The following is a 25,186-nucleotide window of genomic DNA, read 5'->3' as shown; positions in this document are numbered from 1 at the left end:
CAGACTTTAAGACCCCCGCATCCCCGCTAGAAGCGCACACGCGGTCCGGGGAGCGATTCTTCGCGCCCTCGCCCTCCGACACCATAGGCCACGTGGAGATCGATCGGGGAACCCCCTGCCCGCTATAAAAAGGTAAAAATTACCTGCTTCTCGCTCCGAGCTGTAACGACCTGGTGTCCCAGTGAGTAGCTGCAATAAACGCTTAAATAAACGTCGAAATAAACGCCCTTAAGGACGTCCAAAATTTTTTTTTTTTTTTTTTTTTAACGGAGCCAGCGGGAGGGGGGAGAAAAGGAGGGACCTGGCGCCACCAGGTTTGCACTTGCTCAAGAAGAGCCCTCAACCCCAGGTACTCAACAAAACCTAAAAATTAGGCTTGGAGACCTAGCCAGAGCTGCTGCTGTGTGTGACCACCACCTGCTGAGATAGAGAACATACTGAGGAGTTTCCGGCAGCACATGACCACATATAGGGAGGCAAAAGGATTGCTCTCTATCTCCACCTGCTGGTAGATGGACACAACCCACCAGTCTATGGATTGATCAGCATGATGATATGGAAAAAAGAGTTATGTGGGCCCGCTAGCCTGATATTCAGCCAGGGCTGCATAACTTTTATGCGGCCCTGGCTGAATATCGACCAGGCCCACATAAGTGCTGAGCTGCCCCCAAAAATCCCTGATATTTGATGTCTTGCCCAGACATCGACTGGCACTAAATATCAGGGGATAAATTAGCTGGCCACGATCAGCCTTTAAAAAAACGCTGATCGCCGCTGAATGAATATCAGGGGGACAGTCATTAAACAGGCTGATAAGGGAGGAGCAATGGTTGTTATGAATAGAGGAGACTATAGCAAGGAGATAGAAAGACAATTAGATGAAAGGATTTTATAAACCTCTCCCATCAGATCCCATGCAGAATATTAATAAGGACATTGATTTTCTTTTGGAAATTGGCAAGCAACGGGGCTTTCTCACTAATAAGGAAACTGATTTCTTAAAAATGCAACATTCAGTAATACCAGTTATATACATACTACCTAAAATTCACAAGTCTCTACATTGTCCCCCTGGAAAACCGATTATGTCGGGCATCAGTTTGATATTATAACTATTATCAATCTTTGTTTATAAGTTCTTACGCCCTTTAGTGCCCGCTATACCTTCCTACATAAAGGACACTTCCCATATGATTCATATTTTGGAGAATTTACCATATGAAGAGGGACTATTTTTAGTGACAATGGACATTGAGTCCTTGTATTCTAACGTTCCATAGGATGAGGCTCTAGGAGTTATCAGAAGCTTTTTGGACACAAGTGATAGTTTAAGAGAATCCCCACAGAATTTATTTTGGAACTTGCAAGTATAGCTCTGAAAGAAAAATATTTTGTGTTTGAGAAAAAGTTCTATAAGCAGATAAAAGGAACTATGATGGGGTCATCTATGGCCCCATCCATACCCCAATTTATATGTTGCCAAGTTTGAAGAGAAATTTTTAAAGGTACATGAATTTCAGGAGAACCTCTCAATTTGGAAGAGGTATATTGATGACACATTGTTTCTTTGGAAAAGGACTGAGCAGGATCTTTTAAAATTGAGTTCATGGATCAATCAGTGTGATCCAAATTTGAAGTTTAAGATTAGTTATGGCGGAGTGGCCTAGTGGTTAGGGTGGTGGACTCTGGTACTGAGGAACTGAGTTCAATTCCCACTTCAGGCACAGGCAGCTCCTTGTGACTCTGGGCAAGTCACTTAACCCTCCATTGCTCCAGGTATAAATAAGTACCTGTATATAATATGTAAGCCACATTGAGCCTGCCATGAGTGGGAAAGTGCAGGGTACAAATGTAACAAAAAAAAAAAAAAATTCTTTTTTAGATATCCTAATCAAGAATGTGGATGGGAAGATAGAAACTAATATTTACAGAAAGCCTACGGACATAAATAAAGTACTACACTTTGGAGCCCTTTTACAAAGGCGCGCCAAAACGTGGGCTGCGGCAGTGTGGGCGCGTATAATGGATGTGTGCTGAACCATTTCGCCACTGCATATGGAAAAAAGTTGTTTTTTGGGGGGGCCAGGAAATGGATGTGTGGCAAAATTAAAACCAACATGTGACTATTTACAGCCTGAGCCCTTAATGCCATCCATTGACTTAGCAGCAGATGCCAACTGCCGATTACCACCAGGAATGCCCCAGCTGTAGAAAATTATTTTCTACCATGAGTTTTCGGCATAAGACAACCTCGGAATTACAGGGGGTGCACGACACGTGCTAGCCGGGTGGTAATGCTGATTTGACGTGCAATGCACGCACATAGGCCCTTATGTGCCTTTGTGAAAAGGCCCCTATACTAGTTGTCATAACACAGTGCTGAAAGCCAATTTACCATACAGCCAATTCCTGCGTTTGAAGCAGCTGTATTCAACACAGAGGGATTTTTTGAGACAATGTGTGGTCGATTTTTGGAGAGGGGATATACAAGAGAGACAAATGATAATTGCTTTTAAAGAACAGTTCAGATAGATAGAAGTGAATTATTCAAATATAAAGAAAAAAGAAAGATGACAGAATTGTTTGTACTTTAGATTTTAATCATCTATCAAAGGACATTGTAATAATTTTAACGAAACACTGGTATGTAGTTCAAAATGCCTGAAACCATTCTTCACGAGGGAAACATTTCGCAACTTGATACAATCAATGGTACTAAGCCATGTAGACTATTGCAATGGAATCTATGCGGGATGCAAAGAACAAATCGTAAAGATACTTCAGACCGCTCAAAACACGGCAGCCAGGCTCATATTTGGAAAAACACGATTCGAAAGTGCCAAACCCCTCTGAGAAAATCTACATTGGCTCCCAATCAAAGAACGTATTGCCTTCAAAATCTGCACCCTGGTTCATAAAATTATCTACGGCGAAGCCCCGGGATACATGACTGGCCTTATAAACCTACCAACCAGAAACACAATCGGATCAACATGAACATACCTAAATCTCCACTACCCAAGCTGGAAAGGACTCAAATACAAATCAACCTATGCTTCCAGCTTCTCCTACATAAGCACACAACTCTGGAACACACTACCAAAAGCTGTGAAAACAACATACAACCACCTAAACTTCCAGAAATTACTAAAAACCAACCTGTTCAAAAAGGCATACCCTACCGACCCAACATAAATGCCTGAACCCTGTAACACAACGAAACCAAAGATCACAAATGGTCACTACCTAACTCTTCCTCTCTATGGTTCCCCAATGTGTCTGTAACACATGAACCTTATTGACCATAACACAATGTTGTATTTGTTCTCTACCGGAGTTGGCGAAAGCCTACACAGTACAATGTAAGCCACATTGCGCCTGCAAATAGGTGGGAAATTGTGGGATACAAATTAAACAAATAAATAAAATAAATAAATATAAATGCATTCCATGATAGGGAATTACTTGTGGCATATAAGAGGAATTGGAATCTCAAGGATTTGTTGGCACCATCTGCACTTCCACAAAATTAATTTAGTAGTATTCAGAAGTTGTTAGGACACTAACTTTGTGGGAATTGTTGAGTGTGTAAAGTGAATTTGGAAACCAAATACTTTTAGCATCCCTCCATTAATGATAAATATGAATTAAGACATTTTACAAATGATAAGACAGATAAGGTAGCATATTTGGCTGTGTGTCCATGTAATCTTCTATACACAGGGAAAACAAGGAGACCACTCAACAAGAGGTTAACAGAACACAGAAGTGCAATTTAAAGAAAAGTAATAGATAAGCTCCTAGTGGAACATTCATTGGAAGCTAATCATAAATCTGAAGATTAACCTCACACAGAAAGAATTCAATTCCATGGTTCAATGAAGAACTGAAAAAAACTTAAAACACAAGTTAGAAGGCAAGAACGTGCATGGAATAAAAAGAAAGACGAGGGTGATCACGTGACAAGATGGCAGCATGAATTTTTCGTGGCGTACAAGCTCTGGAAGTTTGTTTCCTAAAACTTCTTCTTATCGATAATGCCCCATACCAAGCGTAAAGGGTTGGTAAAAGGTGAAACCTTGACGCCTCGACCCCCTGGAGGACAACAAACAATAGAGAGATACGCCACGATAGTACCTACTCTAATATCCGGGGGGAGTCCCGCTGCCGCGTAGGAAGGAGCCCACGGAGGCTTGGATCTTGATACCACCTTATCTTCCCCGGACCACCAACCGCCGTCTCAGCCCGAAGGGCGCTTCTTCCAACAGGGGCAGAGCGGACCGAACTTGGTTGCGCAGTAGCCTCTGGATCGAGGATTGGAGGTGGCGATGACCGACGGAGGGAAGAAACGAGAAGTTCTTCTTCCTGAGCCTAGTGCTTTGAGTAAGCGAACTGGGACGGCGACGCTGGAGAATATTTTAGAAGCTCTCCAGCGCTTGGACGTATCGGTAGCCAATTCCACAAAAGAAATCTTATCCCTTGTAAGTAAAATGGATTTACTTTCTAAAACAATGGAAAACACTAAACAAGAATTTAACATCCAGATGAATGATTTAAAACAAGAGGTGAAGACTATACAGGAATTTAATGTTACAACAGTAAAAGACAGACTTTTTCTCCAGCAGAAAATAGAACAGCTTGAAAATTTTCACCGTAGATTGACACTACGCTTTTTGAATTTTCCTAGATCTGGAAGCATTTAAAAATTACCTAATGGAGATATTACAATATACCCCAGAAATGTTTCCGCCAATAAATAAGATATACTATATATAGCCAAAAAAATTACATGACTTACAATCAACTCCAGAAGCTCACTCCACACAGAAAAGGGATGTATTGAATATAACAGAGATTCTAGAAACTTCCATGACCGAAGAATCTGAAAGGTGGACTTTGATAGTCTCTTTTGTTTTTGACCAGGATTTGGAACATGTTAAATGATTGTATTTTAGAAATGCAAAAACACTTTTCTTAGGTAAAAAGGTATGGATGGTCCCAGATGTAACAAGATCAACCCAGGAGTGAAGAAAAGTTTTTCTAGCCATGAGAGCGGAAACTATAGCTCTGGGAGCATCCTTTTACTTAAACTATCCATGTAAATGTGTAGTAAAATTCTTAGGGATAAAATATGTGTTTTTCCAGCCTGAGCATTTGAAAGAATTTATTAAGGTGAAGAAATTGGCTGCTGGTTAGAACAAGTTAAGTGGTAATTCAGTAGAGACCTGCTAAGCTATATTGCTTTAAATTTTGTTTGTACTTTTTTTACGTACTTCCTTTTTTTTTTTTTCCTCACGGGTCACCTGGGTTTAGTGGTCTAAAGAGGACTAATTAGTATGCTTCTATAAAGATGTGTTAATATTATTTTGTAATATAATTCCGCATTGCCTGTTCAAGTTTGTGTATGACTTGTAATATATATTGAAAATGCAAATAAAAAGAAAAAAAAAAAGAAAGACGAACCCACATTCAACACCTAGAAACAACTTCAAAGAAAATATAAATATACCATAAGACAAACTAAAAGATTATATTACAAAACTGAAATTGGACCAAACTATAAGGACACACATAAACTCTTCCAACTCGTGAATAAACTACTAGATACTACTCCAGTCACTACCAACAGCAAAGATGCACCAGGAGTAGACAATCTCGCGAGGTACTTCAATGAAAAAAATCATACAATTTCGACTTAAGATACCTGTCAGTACCACCGACTACGATGAATTCCTTGACTGCCTAGACCCTGACCCTGGCGTATACCCAGCAGACAGAACCTGGACTAACTTTGAAACATTATCATAGGACACTATCTCCCAAATGCTCAAAAGATTTGCCAAATCTCACTGCAAATTAGACATATGTCCAAACAACCTTATGGCATCTGCTCCCCAACAATTCATAACAGACTTAACAGAACACTTGAATTATGTGTTACAAAATGGACTCTTCCCAGAGGAGAAAAGAAACATTCTACTTACCCCCATACCCAAAGACACAAAGAAAAGTGCCAGTGACCTAACCAACTACAGACCAGTAGCATCCATTCCCTTAATAACCAAACTAACAGAAGGGATTGTGACCAAACAATACTCCATGACTCCCAGTCAGGATTTCGGGCTAACCACATTACTGAAACAGTTCTGGTAACTCTTATGATCAAATTCAAACAAATGATAGCAACTGGCAAGAACATACTACTTCTACAATTTGACATGTCTAGCACCTTCGACATGGTTGATCATGGAATATTATTACACATCCTCGAGTACTTCAAAATTGGAGGCAACGTCCTCAACTGGTTCAAGGGGTCTCTAACCACACGATCATACCAAGTGACATCCAACTCGACTACATCAGCCACATTTGAAGGCGACGAAACAGTGTGACAAGGCGGTGGCTGTATCTAGAAGGTTGTTGAGCTGTATAGAGAGAGGTGTGACCAGCAGAAGAAAGGGGGTGTTGATGCCCCTGTATAAGTCGCTGGTGAGGCCCCATCTGGAGTATTGTGTTCAGTTTTGGAGGCCGTATCTTGCTAAGGATGTAAAAAGAATCGAAGCGGTGCAAAGAAAAGCTACGAGAATGGTATGGGATTTGCGTTACAAGACGTACAAGGAGAGACTTTCTGTCGCGTTCTCGAGGACCTTGGCATTCTGTCAGGCTTCTTCCCCGGGAACCCTGGGTACGTGAGTCCTTGGACCACGGCCGAGGAGCGGCAGTGGCAGGCAAGATCACCTTCGGAGCAGAGAAGAGACAAGGCTGGACTGGAACCCCAGACTGGAGTCCTGCACTGGAACACTCAGGACTGGAACGCACCGGACCGGAACACACTGGAGTAGGCTTCACCTACACTTAGCTGCCTTTCCCCGAGGGTTGAGCCCTCAGGTTCGAGCAGCCGGTAGGGCTTACAGGAAAACCAGAACTGGAACCAGCAACAGGAACAACCGGAGGCAGGATCCAGCAGTGCTCCCAGGTACCTAGGCTAACGTGAGACAGGCAGGCAGGGAATGTCCGGGTTCTGGCAATAGTCCGAGACAGGTGGCTGGCAGAGAAGATCTGAGTACAGGCAATAGGCAGAGACAGGTGGCTGGCAGAGAATAACTGAGTATAGGCAAAGGTCAGAACCAATAGCAAGACTAGGACTGGAGCTCCAGTAACAAGGAGAACTGGCAAAGGACAAGACTAGGGCTGAAGCTCCAGAAACCAAGAAAACCCCACCGGGGAAAACCAGAGGCTAAACTCAGGAGACCTAGAAGCTGTACACAAGCTAACAAGCAGAGCAGTGCCCAAGCTAACTAGGCAAACAATAGGAACTCACACAGAGCAAACACAGAAGAACTAGTAAAGCTGTACACAGGCTACCAAGCAAGGCTGTGCCCAAGCTAACTAGTCAAACACTAGGCAATCACACAGAACTGGACAATGTAGCAGTGCACAGAGCACTCTAGCATACCAGGGACCTTATAAGATGCAAAGGCAAAGGCTGCAGTCTCTAAGTGATTAATAAAGCCCTTCAACACCAGAGACACAGCTGCAGCAATCTCTAAGTAACTACGGAGGCTGTTCAGGCACAAACCACAGAGCAGGCAGAAAGCACAGTGAAACACAGAGAGGCTTCCCACACCCAGGTGTAGTGTAGTGAAGCAATTAGATTTATGCTGGAAGCAGCCAGCACAGAAAGAGAGAGAGAGCTAACCCAGGCAACACCCACAGGTGCAGTATAGTGAGGCAATTAGTGTCATGCTGCTGGATGCAGCCAGCATAGAGAGCCAGAGCTAGCTCAGAAAGGACAGACAGAAGAAACAGGAGCCAGCTAGGAAGCTGACCCCCAGGAACAAGGTAAGTCTGAAGGTGGTCACGGCCACAGACGTGACACTTGCTGACCTGAACATGTATACCCTGGAGGAAAGGAGAAACAGGGGTGATATGATACAGACGTTCAAATATTTGAAAGGAGTGGAGGAGTGGCCTAGTGGTTAGGGTGGTGGACTTTGGTCCTGGGGAACTGAGGAACTGAGTTCGATTCCCACTTCAGGCACAGGCAGCTCCTTGTGACTCTGGGCAAGTCACTTAACCCTCCATTGCCCCATGTAAGCTGCATTGAGCCTGCCACAAGTGGGAAAAGTGCGGGGTACAAATGTAACTAAAATAAATAAATAAATCCGCAAACAAACCTTTTCCGAAGATACGAAGGCAGTAGAACGAGAGGACATGAAATGAGATTGAAGGGGGGCAGACTCAAGAAAAATGTCAGGAAGTATTTTTTCACGGAGAGAGTGGTGGATGCTTGGAATGAAAACGGTAACGGAATTCAAACATGCGTGGGATAAACATAAAGGAATCCTGTTCAGAAGAAATGGATCCTCAGGAGCTTAGCCGAGATTGGATAACAGAGCCGGTGGTGGGAGGCGGGGCTGGTGGTTGGGAGGCGGGGATAGTGCTGGGCAGACTTATACGGTCTGTGCCAGAGCCGATGGTGGGAGGCAGGGATAGTGCTGGGCAGACTTGTACGGTCTGTGCCCTGAAAAAGACAGGTACAAATCAAGGTAAGGTATACACAAAAAAGTGGCACATTTCTTGGGCAGACTGGATGGACAGTGCAGGTCTTTTTCTGCCGTCATCTACTATGTTACTATGTTACATGGACACCCGAATGCGGAGTTCCACAGGGATCCCCCCTCTCACCGACTCTATTCAACTTAATGATGATACCCTTGGCCAAACTATTATCAAACCAAAACCACAACCCATATATTTACGCAGACGATGTAATGATCTACATCCCATTTAAACACGATCTAAAGGAAATTTCCAACGACATCAACCAAAGTCTCCAGATCATGCATTCATGGGCGGATGCATTTCAACTGAAACTTAATGCAGAAAAAACCCAATGCCTAATACTCACCTCTCAACATAGCACGAACAAATTCACCACCATTAATACACCAAACCTGACCCTTCCAATTTTGGACACCCTAAAAATTCTTGGAGTTACCAGCGATCGACATCTAACACTCGAGAGCCATGCAAAGAACACAACCAAGAAGATGTTCCACTCAATGTGGAATTTAAAAAGAGTAAGACCATTCTTCCCAAGGACTGTTTTCCGCAACCTGGTACAATCAATGGTGCTCAGTCATCTAGACTACTGCAACGCACTCTACGCTGGCTGTAAAGAGCAAATAATCAAGAAACTTCAGACAGCCCAGAACACTGCAGCCAGACTCATATTCGGTAAATCAAAATATGAAAGTGCCAAACCCCTATGAGAAAAATTGCACTGGCTTCCACTTAAAGAACGTCTTAAAATCGAGCGTGGTACCGGAAGATTGGAGGGTGGCCAATGTAACGCCCATTTTTAAAAAAGGTTCCAGGGGCGATCCGGGAAATTATAGACCGGTGAGTCTGACGTCGGTGCCGGGGAAAATGGTAGAGGCTATTATCAAAAACAAAATTACAGAGCACATCCAAGGACATGGATTACTGAGATCAAGTCAGCACGGCTTTTGTGTGGGGAAATCTTGCCTGACCAATTTACTTCAATTCTTTGAAGAAGTAAACAAACATGTGGACAAAGGGGAGCCAGTTGATATTGTGTATCTGGATTTTCAAAAGGTGTTTGACAAGGTACCTCATGAAAGGCTACAGAGGAAATTGGAGGGTCATGGGATAGGAGGAAAAGTCCTATTGTGGATTAAAAACTGGTTGAAGGATAGGAAACAGAGAGTGGGGTTAAATGGGCAGTATTCACAATGGAGAAGAGTAATTAGTGGGGTTCCTCAGGGGTCTGTGCTAGGACCGCTGCTTTTTAATATATTTATAAATGATTTAGAGATGGGAGTAACTAGCGAGGTAATTAAATTTGCTGATGACACAAAGTTATTCAAAGTCGTTAACTCGCGAAAGGATTGTGAAAAATTACAGAAGGACCTTACGAGACTGGGAGACTGGGCGGTTAAATGGCAGATGACGGTTAATGTGAGCAAGTGCAAGGTGATGCATGTGGGAAAAAAGAACCCGAATTATAGCTACGTCATGCAAGGTTCCACGTTAGGAGTTACGGACCAAGAAAGGGATCTGGGTGTCGTCGTCGATAATACACTGAAACTTTCTGCTCAGTGTGCTGCTGCGACTAGGAAAGCGAATAGAATGTTGGGTATTATTAGGAAAGGTATGGAAAACAGGTGTGAGGATGTCATAATGCCGTTGTATCGCTCCATGGTGCGACCGCACCTTGAGTATTGTGTTCAAATCTGGTCGCCGCATCTCAAGAAAGATATAGTAGAATTGGAAAAGGTGCAGCGAAGAGCGACTAAAATGATAGCGGGGATGGGACGACTTCCCTATGAAGAAAGACTAAGGAGGCTAGGGCTTTTCAGCTTGGAGAAGAGACGGCTGAGGGGAGACATGATAGAGGTATATAAAATAATGAGTGAAGTGGAACAGGTGGATGTGAAGCGTCTGTTCACGCTTTCCAAAAATACTAGGACTAGGGGGCATGCGATGAAACTAAAGTGTAGTAAATTTAAAACAAATCGGAGAAAAGTTTTCTTCACCCAACGCATAATTGAACTCTGGAATTCGTTGCCGGAGAACGTGGTGAAGGCGGTTAGCCTGGCAGAGTTTAAAAGGGGGTTAGATGGTTTCCTAAAAGAACAAGTCCATAAACCGCTACTAAATGGATTTGGGAAAAATCCACAATTCCGGGAATAACATGTATAGAATGTTTGTACGTTTGGGAAGCTTGCCAGGTGCCCTTGGCCTGGATTGGCCGCTGTTGTTGTCAAGATGCTGAGCTCGATGGACCCTTGGTCTTTTCCCAGTGTGGCATTACCTATGTACTTATGTACTTACGTTCAAGATATGCTCCCTAGATCACAAAATCATTCACGGAGATGCCCCAGCCTAGATGTCAGACTTGATAGACTTAGCACCCAGGAGTGCTAAAAGATCATCCCGCACATTCCTTAATCTTCACTTCCCCAATTGCAAAGGTCTAAAATACAAACTAATGCATGCATCAAACTTTTCCTACCTGAGTACACAGATATGGAACGCACTGCCACGCAACCTAAAAATGATCTACGAACTGACTAACTTCCGTAAACTATTGAAGACCCATCTCTTTAATAAGGCATACCACAAAGATCAACAAATGTGAATATACACAACTCCTCCACAAACATACAGAATTGTCTTATAATTTCTGCTTCTTATATTACTATCATGATTTCTTACTATAATACTACCCAAGATCCTTCTGCTACACTAAATGTCTGTTTCCTAATCTATTTCTACCACTCATGATATATTGTAAGCCACATTGAGCCTGCAAAGAGGTGGGAAATGTGGGATACAAATGCAATAATTTATAGACCCACGGTGTCTTGGAGAGGTGGGGATATAGATAGTGTGTTTCTGCAAGCTAAGCAGCACTTTATTATTAAATGACAGACCTTAACCTTAAAGGGTTTACACGAAGAAACAGAGTTGTTAGCATTTTTATAGGAGAGGTTTGTTGTCCATGTAAATAGGAAGGATGTTTTTATTCTGTATATGAAGTTGTGACACTTTAGGTGAAATATGAGATATGGCTTTATTATTATAAAAGGGATGCATTTTTTAGTAATCAAGATGGACATGCGCAACGGCTGTTTTTTTTATGATGGATTATCTGACATGTTTTAAGTGAGCTTATCATTATTTATGTTTTATACAGTATTTATTGGCTAGATAATATATTTTATTATTCTTTTTAGTTGATTTGCAATTACATATTTATGTTTGCAATGGATTATATTTTCATGCTTTTATATTCATTATTTATTAAGTTTGACTGATATGTTAATTGTTCTTATTTTTAGTATAATTTGAGTTATTTATTTGTAAATTTTAAGTTCATATACAATTTTTATGTTTTAGTAATTCATATTTTAGTATTGCTTTCTTTGAACTTCAATTTTTATGTGTCAATTAGCCATATTTATATATTGCTTTCCTTTTTATTGCATCTATATATTTAGCTTTTCAGGGCCCTGTTTACTAAGGTGGGCTAGCGTTTTTAGCGTGTGCTAAAAATTAGCATGCTCTAATGCTAGAGACACCCATAGGAATATATGGGTGTCTCTAACATTAGCGCGTGCTAAAAGCGCTAGTGCTCCTACAGCGTGGCATATTAAACAGGGTCCTTAGTTATATATTTGTTCTGTGCATGTCCATCTTTATGCTCATTTTGTGTACAACTGACTTGATATGAGTTTATTTTTGAACTTTTAGTGCTGGTTTTAAACACTATTTAACTTCGAGTTGCCTTTTAGATCCCTGTCCCATTCCAATGACATCATTGGAAGGCAAAAAAATTGGCCACCTAGAATGCACAGTTATTCAATCTTTTTAAAGCATTTTACAGTGTTTTCAGTAGCGTTTTTAGAAGAATTTTAATGTTTCCAGGTGGGGAGAGGGTGTATTTTACATTCCTATCATTGGTTTTGCAATATTTTAATTTTTAATTAATCGATCCGTTTTTGGAACCACGATGTTTGAAAACTTTTGTTTTTGCATTTGAAGGATTTGTAGCCTCCTAATGACTTTTCTATTTTGTTAATGATTTTCTACAGTGTCCTTTGGCTGTTTTTACCCCTCTTTTAATTTATATTCTGTTTTCTTGTATAAGTGACCCTGACCCAGGATAGGCAGCATAAATCAAATTGCAGGCACAACTGTGATCTGTTTGCTGCTGAGAGAGGAAGAATTTTTCTCTGTGAGTTGGAACATTTGCTGCTGCCTGTGAGTTGCTGTGTTTCTCTTCCCCACATAATTTTCCCTTGATTTTTTCATTGGCTTTTATTCATCTTTTGCTACTATGTTACACTGCCATGGCTTGGCTGTCAATTTCTGCTGTTTGATTTGGACTAACAGCAAACTACTATGCCCTTTGGAACCCTAATAGGTATGTGTCCCTATGTTTTAGGAAGTAAGGCATTTTGATATATTTTTTAATGTTTTTGGACCCTTGTGAGTATATGAATATGAAGTAATATTTATTTTTATTTTTTAATTTTATAGGTCTGACAAACACTGTTATGTTTAAGAGTCTATACATTTATATGTGTAATAGGGCTTATATACAACTTATATGTGTGTTAATATTTTGTCAATATTGGTTTTAGAATTAGATAGAGATATATATGTTGGGTGCAGATTTGTTTTGTTTATTTATTCATTATGTTTAAGATGTTTATGATTTTACATGTTTTTGCCATACAGATATAGCCTCTGATGCTGCCTTTAGGAAGGCAAAACGTGGCCACTTCAGGCGTTGAATGTTTTAAAGTGGGAATAAAAGCATTTTAAATCAGAAGACGTGTACTCTATTTTTGTGGACTGCTTGGTATTACTTGCAGACTACTGTTTCCTCTTCTGGACTCCTAAAGGAATGCCTCGTTTTCCCTATAGATTGAAGTACAGCTGCAGGAGAATCCCATTCATACTTTTAGCCATGCATAAAGCAGTTTTCAGCTAAGTCTGGGTAAATGTCTTTGAAAACTGTGCTCCCCTCGATTTGAGCAAGACTTATGCATTACATTGTGCACATATCTACCATGCACAGAAGCAAAACAGACCTTGGCCTTTTCTTCAGACATCATGTGCAGCTCTTGTTCCCCCATCCAGGCCTCAGCCTCAGCCACATCAAAGTAGAACTGCTGGGCCCGATTAGCCTGTTCCAGCCGCTCATGCCTCTTCTCTGTCTCTCTCACCAGCTCCTCCCAGGAGTCCAGTAGTGTAGTCAGCCGTTCCTGGACCTCCAATGCATTCATGGTTTTCCCCCGTTCCTGGATGTCATCTATGCGTGGACGGTGACCCTGGATCTCTTTTTGCAGTGTCTATAGGGGAAAAAGCAAAGGGGAGGGGGACAGAGGAGTAATTATAAAGAAAGCCTATTTTTGGCATGGAGGTTCCATTCTCCCTATCTCAAAGAACAGAGATACAGAAAAGAGAGTAACGGGGCACAGGGAGAGAGAAAGTAAAAAGTAGGTAGAGCAAGAGAAAGCTACAGTGGGACAGATGAGATAGAGTGAAAAAAAGAGAGAGAAATGAGAGAAAGACAGACAGCACTGAGAAACATAGAAAGAAGAGATGGATAGTGAGTAGACACAGCAAAGTCAAGAGAGAAATCAAGGGGGGATTTAGATTTTAGATTTAATCACTCACCTGATTTTTCTTGATTAGGAGCTGCACACTAGGCAGGTCCCTGCCATGCTCTGTAGAGATTGCCAAGGGCAGACGCTCACTCACCCAAAGCTATAAACAGAGGACATAGATTATCAATTGATGAATCACATATACAAAGATATCCACTCACATTATAAATGCATTCACCCAATCACTGATAGCTGCAAAAAAGAATAAAGAGATTACTGAATACTGTTTCAAACCACAGACATACAATCACCCAGAGCTGCAAAGAGAGAACTAAGGCCCCAATGCTCAAAACTCCAGCGCTATTCCAAATAGTGACATAAAAATACTGATGGAACAGCACAGAAGAACAACGCTCAAATGCTCAATGCTAATGTGCAGGGCCGGTCTTAGGCAGAGGCGACCAAGGCGGCCGCATAGGGCCCCACGCTTAAGGGGGCCCCGCACGGCGCGCCTCAACTCTGCCTCTCTGAGCCCCGCTCACTCGGACCGCATCATCACGATCCCACTCTCGCTCTGGACCGCATCATCATGATCGCTCCGCTCCTGCCTCCGGTGCCCCCCCCCCCCCCCCCCCGCTGAGCCCGCCGTCAGCTCCTGCCTGCCAGTCCCAGGACAACGACTGTTGCAGCGACGGCACGGCCCCAACAGACAGTTGCAGGCACAACGGCTCACCCCAGCTTTTCCCTTCCGCCTTCCCGCTCAATGTCCTGCCTCCTTCTGATGAGGTATTTCCTGTTTCCGCAAGGGCGGGCGGGAGTCAAGGAGCAGGAAGGGAAAAGGAGCTGCAGCATGGTCGGAGGTGAGCCATCGCCTGGTGCCAGTGCGAGTGCGACTTAAAAAATAAAAAAGCTTATGATTTATGCTTGTGACGGCAACTTCATCACTCAGGTAGAACAAACGATTAACCTTTCTGTAACAGAACTATGCTGCCGTGCTTTTCCCAGTAAGCCATTTTAATTTTCAGGTTAATATAATCAGTTGTAAGGAATCTATTACAGAAGATCAAAGCTTGTGCATGATGGTTTTTTAGCTTAATGTGACAAGTGCTCCATTTCTTGGAGTCTAGAAAGGGTTATATGCAATTTTATCTGTGTTTTGATGCTTCACAGTCTTCTGATGGCATACAGTTTGCTTTTATATGTTACTGTAAATTACTTCTTGAAGCACTTAGTAGAGGTAGAGCATTAGAGAGCAAATAGAAGGTTGCAAAGAAATTGACTATTACACAGCAGGTGGTCTCACAAACAACCTAGTTACCCAATATAAATAATTTACTAGGGATTCCCCTGTCACTTCATCAGTCACACTTAAAATTTTCTAAAAATGGAATAATCTTTTCAATGGGGTGGAGCTAGGGCGGGGTGGGGCGGGGCTAGGATAGGGCCCCACCAAATTGGTCTGCACAGGGCCCCGCACTTGCTAAGACCGGCCCTGCTAATGTGATGCAAATATAGGCATGCTCATAGCATTGAGCATTAGGGAGTTCAGCGAGAGGATTATGCTTTGACGTGGGAGGATTGTACTTGGCGCATGCACTGAAGAGTTCAATGGTAAGCTCGGCTCCTGTGCACATGCGCCTGTTAAAACTTGAACGTGAAGCACACATTGGCATGTTTTATGTGGCCTAAATATAACCATTTAAATTTTTTTTTTTTTAGCATGGACACTTTAAATTTAGACACAGGGTACAGATGCCAATGTGTGCTTTAGCTTAGGTCTGCTGTTTCTCACGACCAGCACTTAAGGGTTTGCAAGGGCTTCCTTCTGCTTCCAAAAGCAATCAGAGTTGACAGATTTTGCAGAAAGAATCATGAGAGAAGCATGAGAATCATGGGAAACCCTGTCTTCCAACACTCTAACGCCTGCTCTGACCTGGCATTATTTTTTGCAGCGGAAAGGCAGTTTTGTTTCGCGTGGTCTTTTCTAGCATTGAGGAGGAATACAAACAGGCTTATTTTCGAAAGTGATCGCCAGCGATCTTCCGACATAAATCGGGAGATGGCCGGCAATCTCTCAAAAGCGGCGAAATCGGTATAATCAAAAGCTGCTTTTTTGACACCATTACCACTTTACCATCGCCGAGCCGGCGCAAGTTCAAGGGGGCGTGCTGGCGGCGTAGCGAAGGCGGGACATGGGCGGGCATGGGTGTGGCTACCAGATGGCCGGCTTTTGCGGATAATGGAAAAAAAAAGCGGCGTTAATCAGTATTTCGCCGGGTTTACTTGGTCCTTTTATTTTCACGGCCAAGCCTCAAAAAGGTGCCCCAACTCACCAGATGACCACTGGAGGGAATGGGGGATGACCTCCCCATACTCCCTCAGTGGTCACCAACCCCCTTCCATACTAAAAAAATAAAACTAAAAACCTTTTTTGCCAGCCTGTATGCCAGCCTCAAATGCCGTACCCACCTCCATGACAGCAGAATGCAAGTCCCTGGAACAGTTTTTAATGGGTGCAGTGCACTTCAGGCAGGCAAACCCAGGTCCACCCCCCCCCCCCCCACCTGTTACACTTGTGGTGCTAAGTGTTGAGCCCTCCAAACCCCCCCAAAAACCCACTGTACCCACATGTAGGTGCCCCCCTTCACCCATAAGGGCTATGGTAATAGTGTAGAGCTGTGGGGAGTGGGTTTGGGGGGATTTGGGGGGCTCAGCACCCAAGGTAAGGGAGCTATGCACCAGGGAGCGTGTATTTAAAAAATATTTTTAGAAGTGCCCCCTAGGGTGCCCGGTTGGTGTCCTGGCATGTGATGGGGACCAGTGCACTACAAATGCTGGCTCCTTCCATGACCAAATGCCTTGGATTTCGCCGGATTTGAGATGGCTGGCATTTTTTTTCCATTATCGCTGAAAAACAAAACCGGCGATCTCAAACCTGGCGAACTATGGCATTTGGCCGGGCCAAACCGTATTATCGAAAGAAAAGATGGCCGGCCATCTTTTTCGATAATACGGTTCCGGTCAGCTGTTGCGTCGCCGCCAAAATACATCACCGGCGATCTATTTCGCTGGCGCCGTTCGATTATGCCCCTCAAAGTGACCTCATTAACATGAGGATGACAACATTTGCATGCTATCTGCGCTAATTCCTGGCATACTTGTTGATTCCTGTGCTAGATACATCTGAACATTCTGTGCAGGTAAATGCGGACGCTAGTAAGGAGCTAATGGCCTCTAGCGCCCATGTTTACTTTTGCGCATTGGGCCATAGTACTACTACTATTTAACATTTCTAGAGCGCTACAAAGTGTACGCAGCGCTGTACAAACACAGAAGAAAGACAGTCCCTGCTCAAAGAGCTTACAATCTAATAGACAAAAAGTAAAGCATTTAAATTTAAAATATTTAAGCAGTCAAGCACAAGAGAACAGTCACAGAAGGACAGAAGATGTTGAAGGGTGGTCAGTGTGATTAGGTGTAACTCTGGTTGGAGTAGTGGGAGAAGGTGATAGAAGAATAGAAATGGGTGAGGTAAAGTAATGAGTGGGTTGATAGGGAGGTTATATAAGACATGTCACTCTAGGGGTGGGTGGGTAGAGGGGTAGGGTGGGTGGGATTAAGTCTAAAGCAGGAGAAGGTATTCTCTGCAGCCTATCTGTGAGATGGAAAATGCTCTCTGAAGCTGCTGCTATAAGTTGTTAGTTTTCTCTCCCTGAAAGAGATCCAAGCCACACCCACGAAGTTCAAACTGTCAGTGGGGAGGGTGAGGGGAGGAAATGGCAGTGCTTGATGAAAAAGAGAGCTCAGTTTGATAGGAGATATACTATAGGATGTCATTCTGAGGCCAGGCTAAGTCTAAAGCAGGAGAAGGTATTCTCTGCAGCCTATCTGTGAGATGGAAAATGCTCTCTGAAGCTGCTGCTATAAGTTGTTAGTTTTCTCTCCCTGAAAGAGATCCAAGCCACACCCACGAAGTTCAAACTGTCAGTGGGGAGGGTGAGGGGAGGAAATGGCAGTGCTTGATGAAAAAGAGAGCTCAGTTTGATAGGAGATATACTATAGGATGTCATTCTGAGGCCAGGCTAAGTCTAAAGCAGGAGAAGGTATTCTCTGCAGCCTATCTGTGAGATGGAAAATGCTCTCTGAAGCTGCTGCTATAAGTTGTTAGTTTTCTCCATATATTAAGTCAGACCAAAGGTTCATAAAGCCCTGAATCCTGTTTGACAGTGGCCAGTACAGGTCACAGGTACCCATCAGATACCAGGAAATAGATTCATTCCTTATTACTATATTCAGAAATAAATGGTGGCTTTCCAAACTTACATGGCTAATAATGGTTTTACAGATTTTTCCACCTGGAACTAGTCTAAACCCTTTTATGTTTTATCATTTTTATTGAAAACCGCACAAACATATTGTTAGACATGAATACATCATCACTTCAATTTACTCCTAAACTCTCCAAAGCGAAATAAACTAATTGATACAAACCATCTTCAACTTTTTATCATTTCTCCCCCTCCCCCCCAAAAAACTACCCCCTTTGGTTCAGCTTTATTGGGTACATTGTAATATAGCGCAATCCCCATGAACACGCTACAATACTCCTTATCGCTGAACAACTTCCACGGTGAGGCTCAGAGATCAGTCCTCATTCATTCAGTTATGCACTTAGTCATTTTATACCTCCCCCCTCCTCCCATTATCCCATTCCCCCCTTACCCACCCTCAACCCTTCCACACAGGTATATTCATTAGTCTTTCAACACCTCTTCCAGCAACCAATCTACAGTGTGAGAGAGTTCACCAGTAAACTGCGAGCTATGCCTGATAGAGCCTGCACAAACGGTTCCCAAACCTCCCAGAATCGTCGTTTACTTCTAGGGCTACGGTGCACACTATGTGCCTCCATCATCACCAGGGAATGAAGCATATTTCTCCACAGCCAGAAGGAGGGCCCAGTGTCTTAGGTCCAATATTGCAAAATACATTGTTTCCCAATAATTATAGCCTTATATATTAATAATCGCTCCGTGTGCCGTATGGCTAGCCCACTCTCACCCAGTCCTAACACTATGCTTTTAGGTGGCAAACATATCTTCTTATGTATCAATGTCTCACAGAATCCCATAATTTTGCCCCCAAACCTCCTGATTTCTGGGCATTCCCAAAACATGTGATATAATGATGCTCTCTGAAAGTTACATTTACTACAATTTGGCGCTTGAATACTGCCAGCGTAACACAGCTATGCTGCCTTAACCATATCTTCCAGTAACAAATTCCACATCTTAATCGTAGGTTGAGTGAAAAAAATACTTTCTTCCTTTTGGAAACAGGAAGAAGAATTAATTAGAGAAGGTGGGGCCAGGAGAGGGAAGGCCCTGCCAACCACCCAAAGACATCCTGCTTTCAGCATTGTGGCTGCTGCTGCTACTGGTGATCAAGGGCATGTTTACAGGACCGGAGGGTGGGGAGATTGAGAGAGAAATGCCAAACCTGGGTTGGGGGGGTTGGAAGGGAGGAGGTAAGTCAGTTATATATGCCGAACTGTGGGAAGGGGGACAACAGAAGAGATGACATATCATGGGGAGAGGGGGATGTGGAACCTGTGGGGGAAGAGGGAGAAATACTGGATGTGTGTGTGTGGAGGGCGGGGGGAAAGGGAGAAGAAATTATGCTGGGACCTGTGAGGGAAGGAGGAAGAAGGAGAGATACTAGACCTGCAGGTAAATTGGGGGGGGGGGGGGGCAGAAGAGACAGGGACATTTGCTGAATTCCTGGGGGAGGGCAGTAGGAAGAGACGAGAGGGACAGAGACACAGAGGGGTTAATGCTGGATAGGTGGGATGGGGGATAGGGATACAAAGGAATGATGATAGACATGTGAGGGGGATGTGGACACAAAGGAGATGCTGAACATGGAAAGAATGGGGTCACAGAGAAGGGGGATGTTCAACATGGTGGGAGGGTAGCAGCAGGGACACAGGGGAAATACTAGACAGGGTCGATAGCAACACAGAGGTAAGATGGATGGTGAGCATGGAGAGAGAAGAAATGCCAAATGGAAAAAGATTCTGGCAAGAGAGTTAAAAGAAGATAGAAGAAAACAGAAACCAGAGACTGGAACCAATACAATTAGAAAAAACAAAATGACCAGATGACAGAGGGTGTTTTCAGTTTAAGGTAGTTTTCTCTCCCTATAGTGTATTATTATATAGCTTGGCAATGGTTTTCTTCACTGACATCTTTCAGTAATAACCTCTACCCTCCTGGTGTCCAGCATTTCTCTCCTTCCTTACCTCTCAACCCACTATCCATGATGTCCAACGTATCTCTCTTTCACTATCTCTCAGGTCTCTCCTTCCCTGCCTTTCAACTCCCCACCCCATGGAGTGTAACATTGCTCTCCATCCCTAATCTCAAGCCCCCCTCTCTCATGGTATCCAGCATGTCTCTCCTTTCTCCACCCCCACCTTTTCAGCATTTCTTTCCTAACCCCCCCCCCCCCCCCCATGGTGTCCAGTATTTCTCTCCAACCGCCCAACAAGCGGTCTCCAGCATTTCTATATTCCTAACCTCCCCCACTCCATAGTCTGCCAGCATCATCCTTCTTCCTCCTGAGCGAAGGGTTGATTTATTAAAACTTTCCTCTGTGCAGAAAAATTGCAACCTGCTTAAAAAAATGGTATTGTGGCTGTTTCAAAGCCGGTAGGTCCCGAGCATGTGTAAGAACATAAGAACACTTATACTGGGTCAGACCAAAGGTCCATCTAGCTCAGTATCCTGGTTCCAACAATGGCCAATCCAGGTCACACATACCTGGCAGAAACCCAATTAGTAGCAACATTCCATGCTACCAATCCTGGGGCAAGCAGTGGCTTCCCCATGTCCATTTCAATACCAGACTATGGACTTTTCCTCCAGGAACCTGTACAAAACTTTTTTTAAACCCAGATATGCTAACCGCTGTTATCACATCCTCCAGCACCGAGTTCCAGAGCTTAACTATTCTTTGAGTAAAAAATATTTCCTCCTATTTATTTTTAAAAGTATTTCCATGTAATTTCACTGAATGTCCCCTGGTCGTTATAATTTTTCAAAGAGTGAAAAATTGATTCACTGGTACCCATCCTACACCACTCAGGATTAGACCTTGATCATATCCCCCCTCAGCCTTCTCTTTTCCAAGCTGAAGAGCCCTAAGCTCTTTAGCTTTTCCTCATATGGGAGGGAGTTCCATCTCCTTTTTTCATTCTTTGAACCTTTTCTAATTCCACTATCATGCTCATTTTCGAAAGAGAAGGACACCCAACTTTCGACACAAATTGGAAGATGGGTGTCCTTCTCACAGGGTTGCCCAAATCGGTATAATCAAAAGCTGATTTTAGGCGTCTCCAACTGCTTTCCGTCGCAGGGACGACCAAAGTTCAAGGGGGTGTGTCGGAGGCGTACCGAAGGCGGGACTTGGGCGTGCCTAACACATGGACGTCCTCGACCCATAATGGAAAAAAAAGGGAGTCCCTGACGACCACTTGGACGACTTTACCTGGTCCTGTTTTTCTTACGACCAAGGCACAAAAAGGTGCCCCAACTGACCAGATGACCACCGGAGAGAATTGGGGATGACCTCCCCTTACTCCCTCAGTGGTCACTAACCCCTACCCATCCTCAAAAAAAATCTTTAAAAATATTTTTTGCCAGCCTCAAATATCATACTCAGGTCCATCACAGCAGCAGTATGCAGGTCCCTGGAGCAGTTTTAGTGGGTGCAGTGCACTTCAGGCAGGTGGACCCAGGCCCATCCACCCCCTACCTGTTACACTTGTGGTGGTAAATGTGAGCCCTCCAAAACCCACTGTACCCACATCTAGATGCCCCCCTTCACCCGTAAGTGCTATGGTAGTGGTGTACAGTTGTATGTAGTGGGTTTGGGGGGGATTTGGGGGGCTCAGCACACAAGGTAAGGGAGCTATGTCCCTGGGAGCAATTTATGAAGTCCACTGCAGTGCCCCCTAGGGTGCCCGGTTGGTGTCCTGGCATGTCCGGGGGACCAGTGCACTATGAATGCTGGCTACTCCCACGACCATAGGGCTTGCATTTGGTTGTTTCTGAGATGGGTGTCCTTGGTTTCCATTATCGCCGAAAATCAGAAACGACCAAGTCTAGGGACGACCATCTCTAAGGACGACCTGAATTTCAGGATTTGGGCTTCCCCGACCGTATTATTGAAACGAAAGATGGACGTCCATCTAAGGGGCGTTACTACGGGTGGGCCTGGATGGGCCCAGGCCCACCCAATTTAGCCTCAGGCCCGCCCGCCCACCCAGAGTCCGAGTCCATCCCCGTCCGTCCGTAAATTTGAATCCTCGCCCGCAGCGATGAACTGGCGGGCGGGGCGCCAGTGCACCGCTCTCCAGTAGTAAAAGCTGCAAGCCGGCAGGTTCGAGTCCGTCCTTTGCTTCCCTGCCCTCTCTGCGTCCCACCCGCCTGAAAGGAAATGACATCACAGGAAGGCGGGACGCAGAGAGGGCAGGGAAGCAAAGGACGGACTCGAACCTGCCGGCTTGCAGCTTTTACTACTGGAGAGTAGCGCCCCGCCCGCCAGTTCACCGCTGCAACCTCGGGAGTGGAGTGCAAGTGAGCCAGCCTATGAAGTCCACTGTAAGGAAGCCATTTGGTAAATTTCTGTTTTCACTCCCCCGCGCAGCCTTCGCGTCATTAAAGCCTTCCATCTGCATATCTCTAATCCTTTCTCCCTCCATCAGTGTGAAACAGAACTTTAAGTTTACTTTATATTAATAGTGCATTTTCAATTGTAAGCTGCTCTGCATAATTGAAAAGGGTACCCAGATAGAACAAAAGGTCAGGCTTAAGTAGGAAGGCAAGATGTTCTGTCTCTAGAATGCACCATACTTTGAAATGCCACACCATTATATAAGTGAGGAACATACATTTCAATTTGGAAGCTTTTATGAATGTAGCAGCTGAAAATCAGTATTTCAAATTTTTCTTTATTTAATAGCCTTAGACCTGAAACAACAATCCAGAACATGGACTAGGGATAATCCATCAGAACGGTAAAAAACACAGCAAGCAAACCTGTGAGCTGCTGCATCCACGTTGTTGTTCTTTGCCAACAGAGATGAGATATGCTGTGAAGGGGGAGAGAGGGGGGGATGGAAAGAAACAGGATGGGTGGGGGAAATTCTGGCCACACTGGATCACAGGAGAGGGGGGCAAGACAAAAGAGAGAAGTGACAGGAAGATGCTGGGAGGGGGTGAAGGGTGGGGAGAAGAGAGGGAGCAGATGCTGGGCTAGAAGAGTGGAGGGAGAGAGACACTGGGAAAGGTGGAACCATGTGGGAGAGCCCAAGGGGGTGGCAAGGAAATAAACGTGAGGAGGATGGTGATTACAAGGGAAAGAAATATGGTAATGGGGAATAGATTGAAGATGGAAGGGAATGGATGGCTGGGGAAGTAGAGAGATGGGGAATAGGAGAACCAGTGTGTGAAAAGGAAATGGAATTCTGACAGGTATCTGAAAAGTAAAACAAAGGAATGGGGTTAGGATAAAATTTGGGTGGACAGAGAAAAGAAAAGAAAAAAAAAACAGAGGAAAGAGCTAAAATGGAAAGGTCAATATGTCAGAGGCAAGTGAAGTGAGGGAATGGAACAAGAGAGGAGAAAGAGACAAATGGACAGCAGCTGCTTGAAGGAGAAATAGCAGAAAGATTGGAAAGTTCAAAAGAGAAACTGGATCAACATGATGGAAAAAGAAAATGATCAGACAACAAAGATAGAAAAGGCATTTTATTTTGAATCTTAACTGAAATATGATAGCTTGAGAAATGTGCATAGCGGATGTCACTTTCCTCATGAGCTAAAGTGTTTCTGTTTCTATTTTGAGTTGGGAGGTGCTGGGGGAGAGGTGGAGAATAGGGGGAGGAAGGGGCGGGGTAGAGAGAAAATTTTGTGCCCACCCACTTTGGGCTCAGGCCCACCCAAAATTGGCTGTCTGGCTACGCCACTGGTCCATCTTGTTTCGATAATACGGGTTTCCTCGCCCCTCCACTGGGACATTTTGTGAAGACGTCCTCAGCAAAACTTGGGTGTCCCTTTCGATTATGCCCCTCTATATCTTTTTTTGAGATATGGTGACCGGAATTGAATGCAATACTCAAGGTTGCACCATGGAGCGATACAGAGGCATTATAATAGTCTTGGTCTTATTTTGCATCACTTTCCTAATAATTCCTAGCATTCTGTTTGCTTTTTTGGTCACTGCCACACACTGGGTAGAAAATTTTAGCGTATTGTCTACAATGACACCTATTTCTTTTTCTTGGGTGCTGACTCCTAATGTGGACCCTAGCATCAGGTAACTATGATTTGGATTATTCTTCCCAATGTGCATCACATTGCATTTGTCCACATTAAATTTTATCTGCCATTTGGGTGCCCAGTCATCCAGTTTCCTAAGGTTTTCCTGCAATTTTTCACAATCCGCATGCGTTTTGACAATTTTGAAAAGTTTTGTGTCATCTGCACATTTAATCAGTACAATACATTTTATTGTCCATTTTAATAATGTCTTATGGACTTTTCTTTTAGGTCTATAAAATACTGAGTGGTGTGGAATGGTTTCCAAAAGTATTAGGACTAGGGGGTATGCAATAAAGATACTAAGTAGTAAATTTAAAACAAACCAGAGAAATATTTCTTCACTCACTCACTGTGTAATTAAATTCTGGAATTTGTTGCCAGGGATTGTGGTTAAAAACAGTTAATTTATCAGGATTTTTAAAAGGTTTGAATAATTTCCTAAAAGTCCATAAGCAATTATTAAGATGGCCTTGGGAAAATCCACTGCTTATTTCTACAATAAGCAACATAAAATTTGTTATACTGTTCTGGGATCTTGCCAGGTTCTTGTAACCTACATTGGCCACGGCTGGAAACGGGATACTGGGCTTGATGGACCTTCGGTCTGTCCAAGTAGGACAACACGTATGTTGTGTTCTTATGCTGTTTTTACTA

The 25,186-nt window shown here is 43.6% G+C and overlaps 1 protein-coding gene across 1 annotated transcript in view; it reads right to left on the bottom strand.

Annotated features, from left to right (window-relative positions):
• Positions 1-25,186, bottom strand: part of SPTBN2 (spectrin beta, non-erythrocytic 2) — a 1,201,559-nt gene that overhangs the window by 385,719 nt on the left and 790,654 nt on the right. Inside the window, exons 21-22 of the mRNA XM_030217767.1 lie at positions 14,218-14,307; positions 13,629-13,889 (exon numbers count right to left, since the gene is read on the bottom strand). Coding sequence (XP_030073627.1) covers positions 13,629-13,889; positions 14,218-14,307 — 351 coding nt within the window. The remainder of the gene's footprint in view (positions 1-13,628; positions 13,890-14,217; positions 14,308-25,186) is intronic.

The sequence above is a fragment of the Microcaecilia unicolor genome, chromosome 11 (genome assembly GCF_901765095.1).
Source record: "Microcaecilia unicolor chromosome 11, aMicUni1.1, whole genome shotgun sequence".
Taxonomy (NCBI): domain Eukaryota; kingdom Metazoa; phylum Chordata; class Amphibia; order Gymnophiona; family Siphonopidae; genus Microcaecilia; species Microcaecilia unicolor.
The sequence above is the reverse complement of the archived record's forward strand: the minus strand, read 5'-3'. Positions and strand labels throughout refer to the sequence as shown.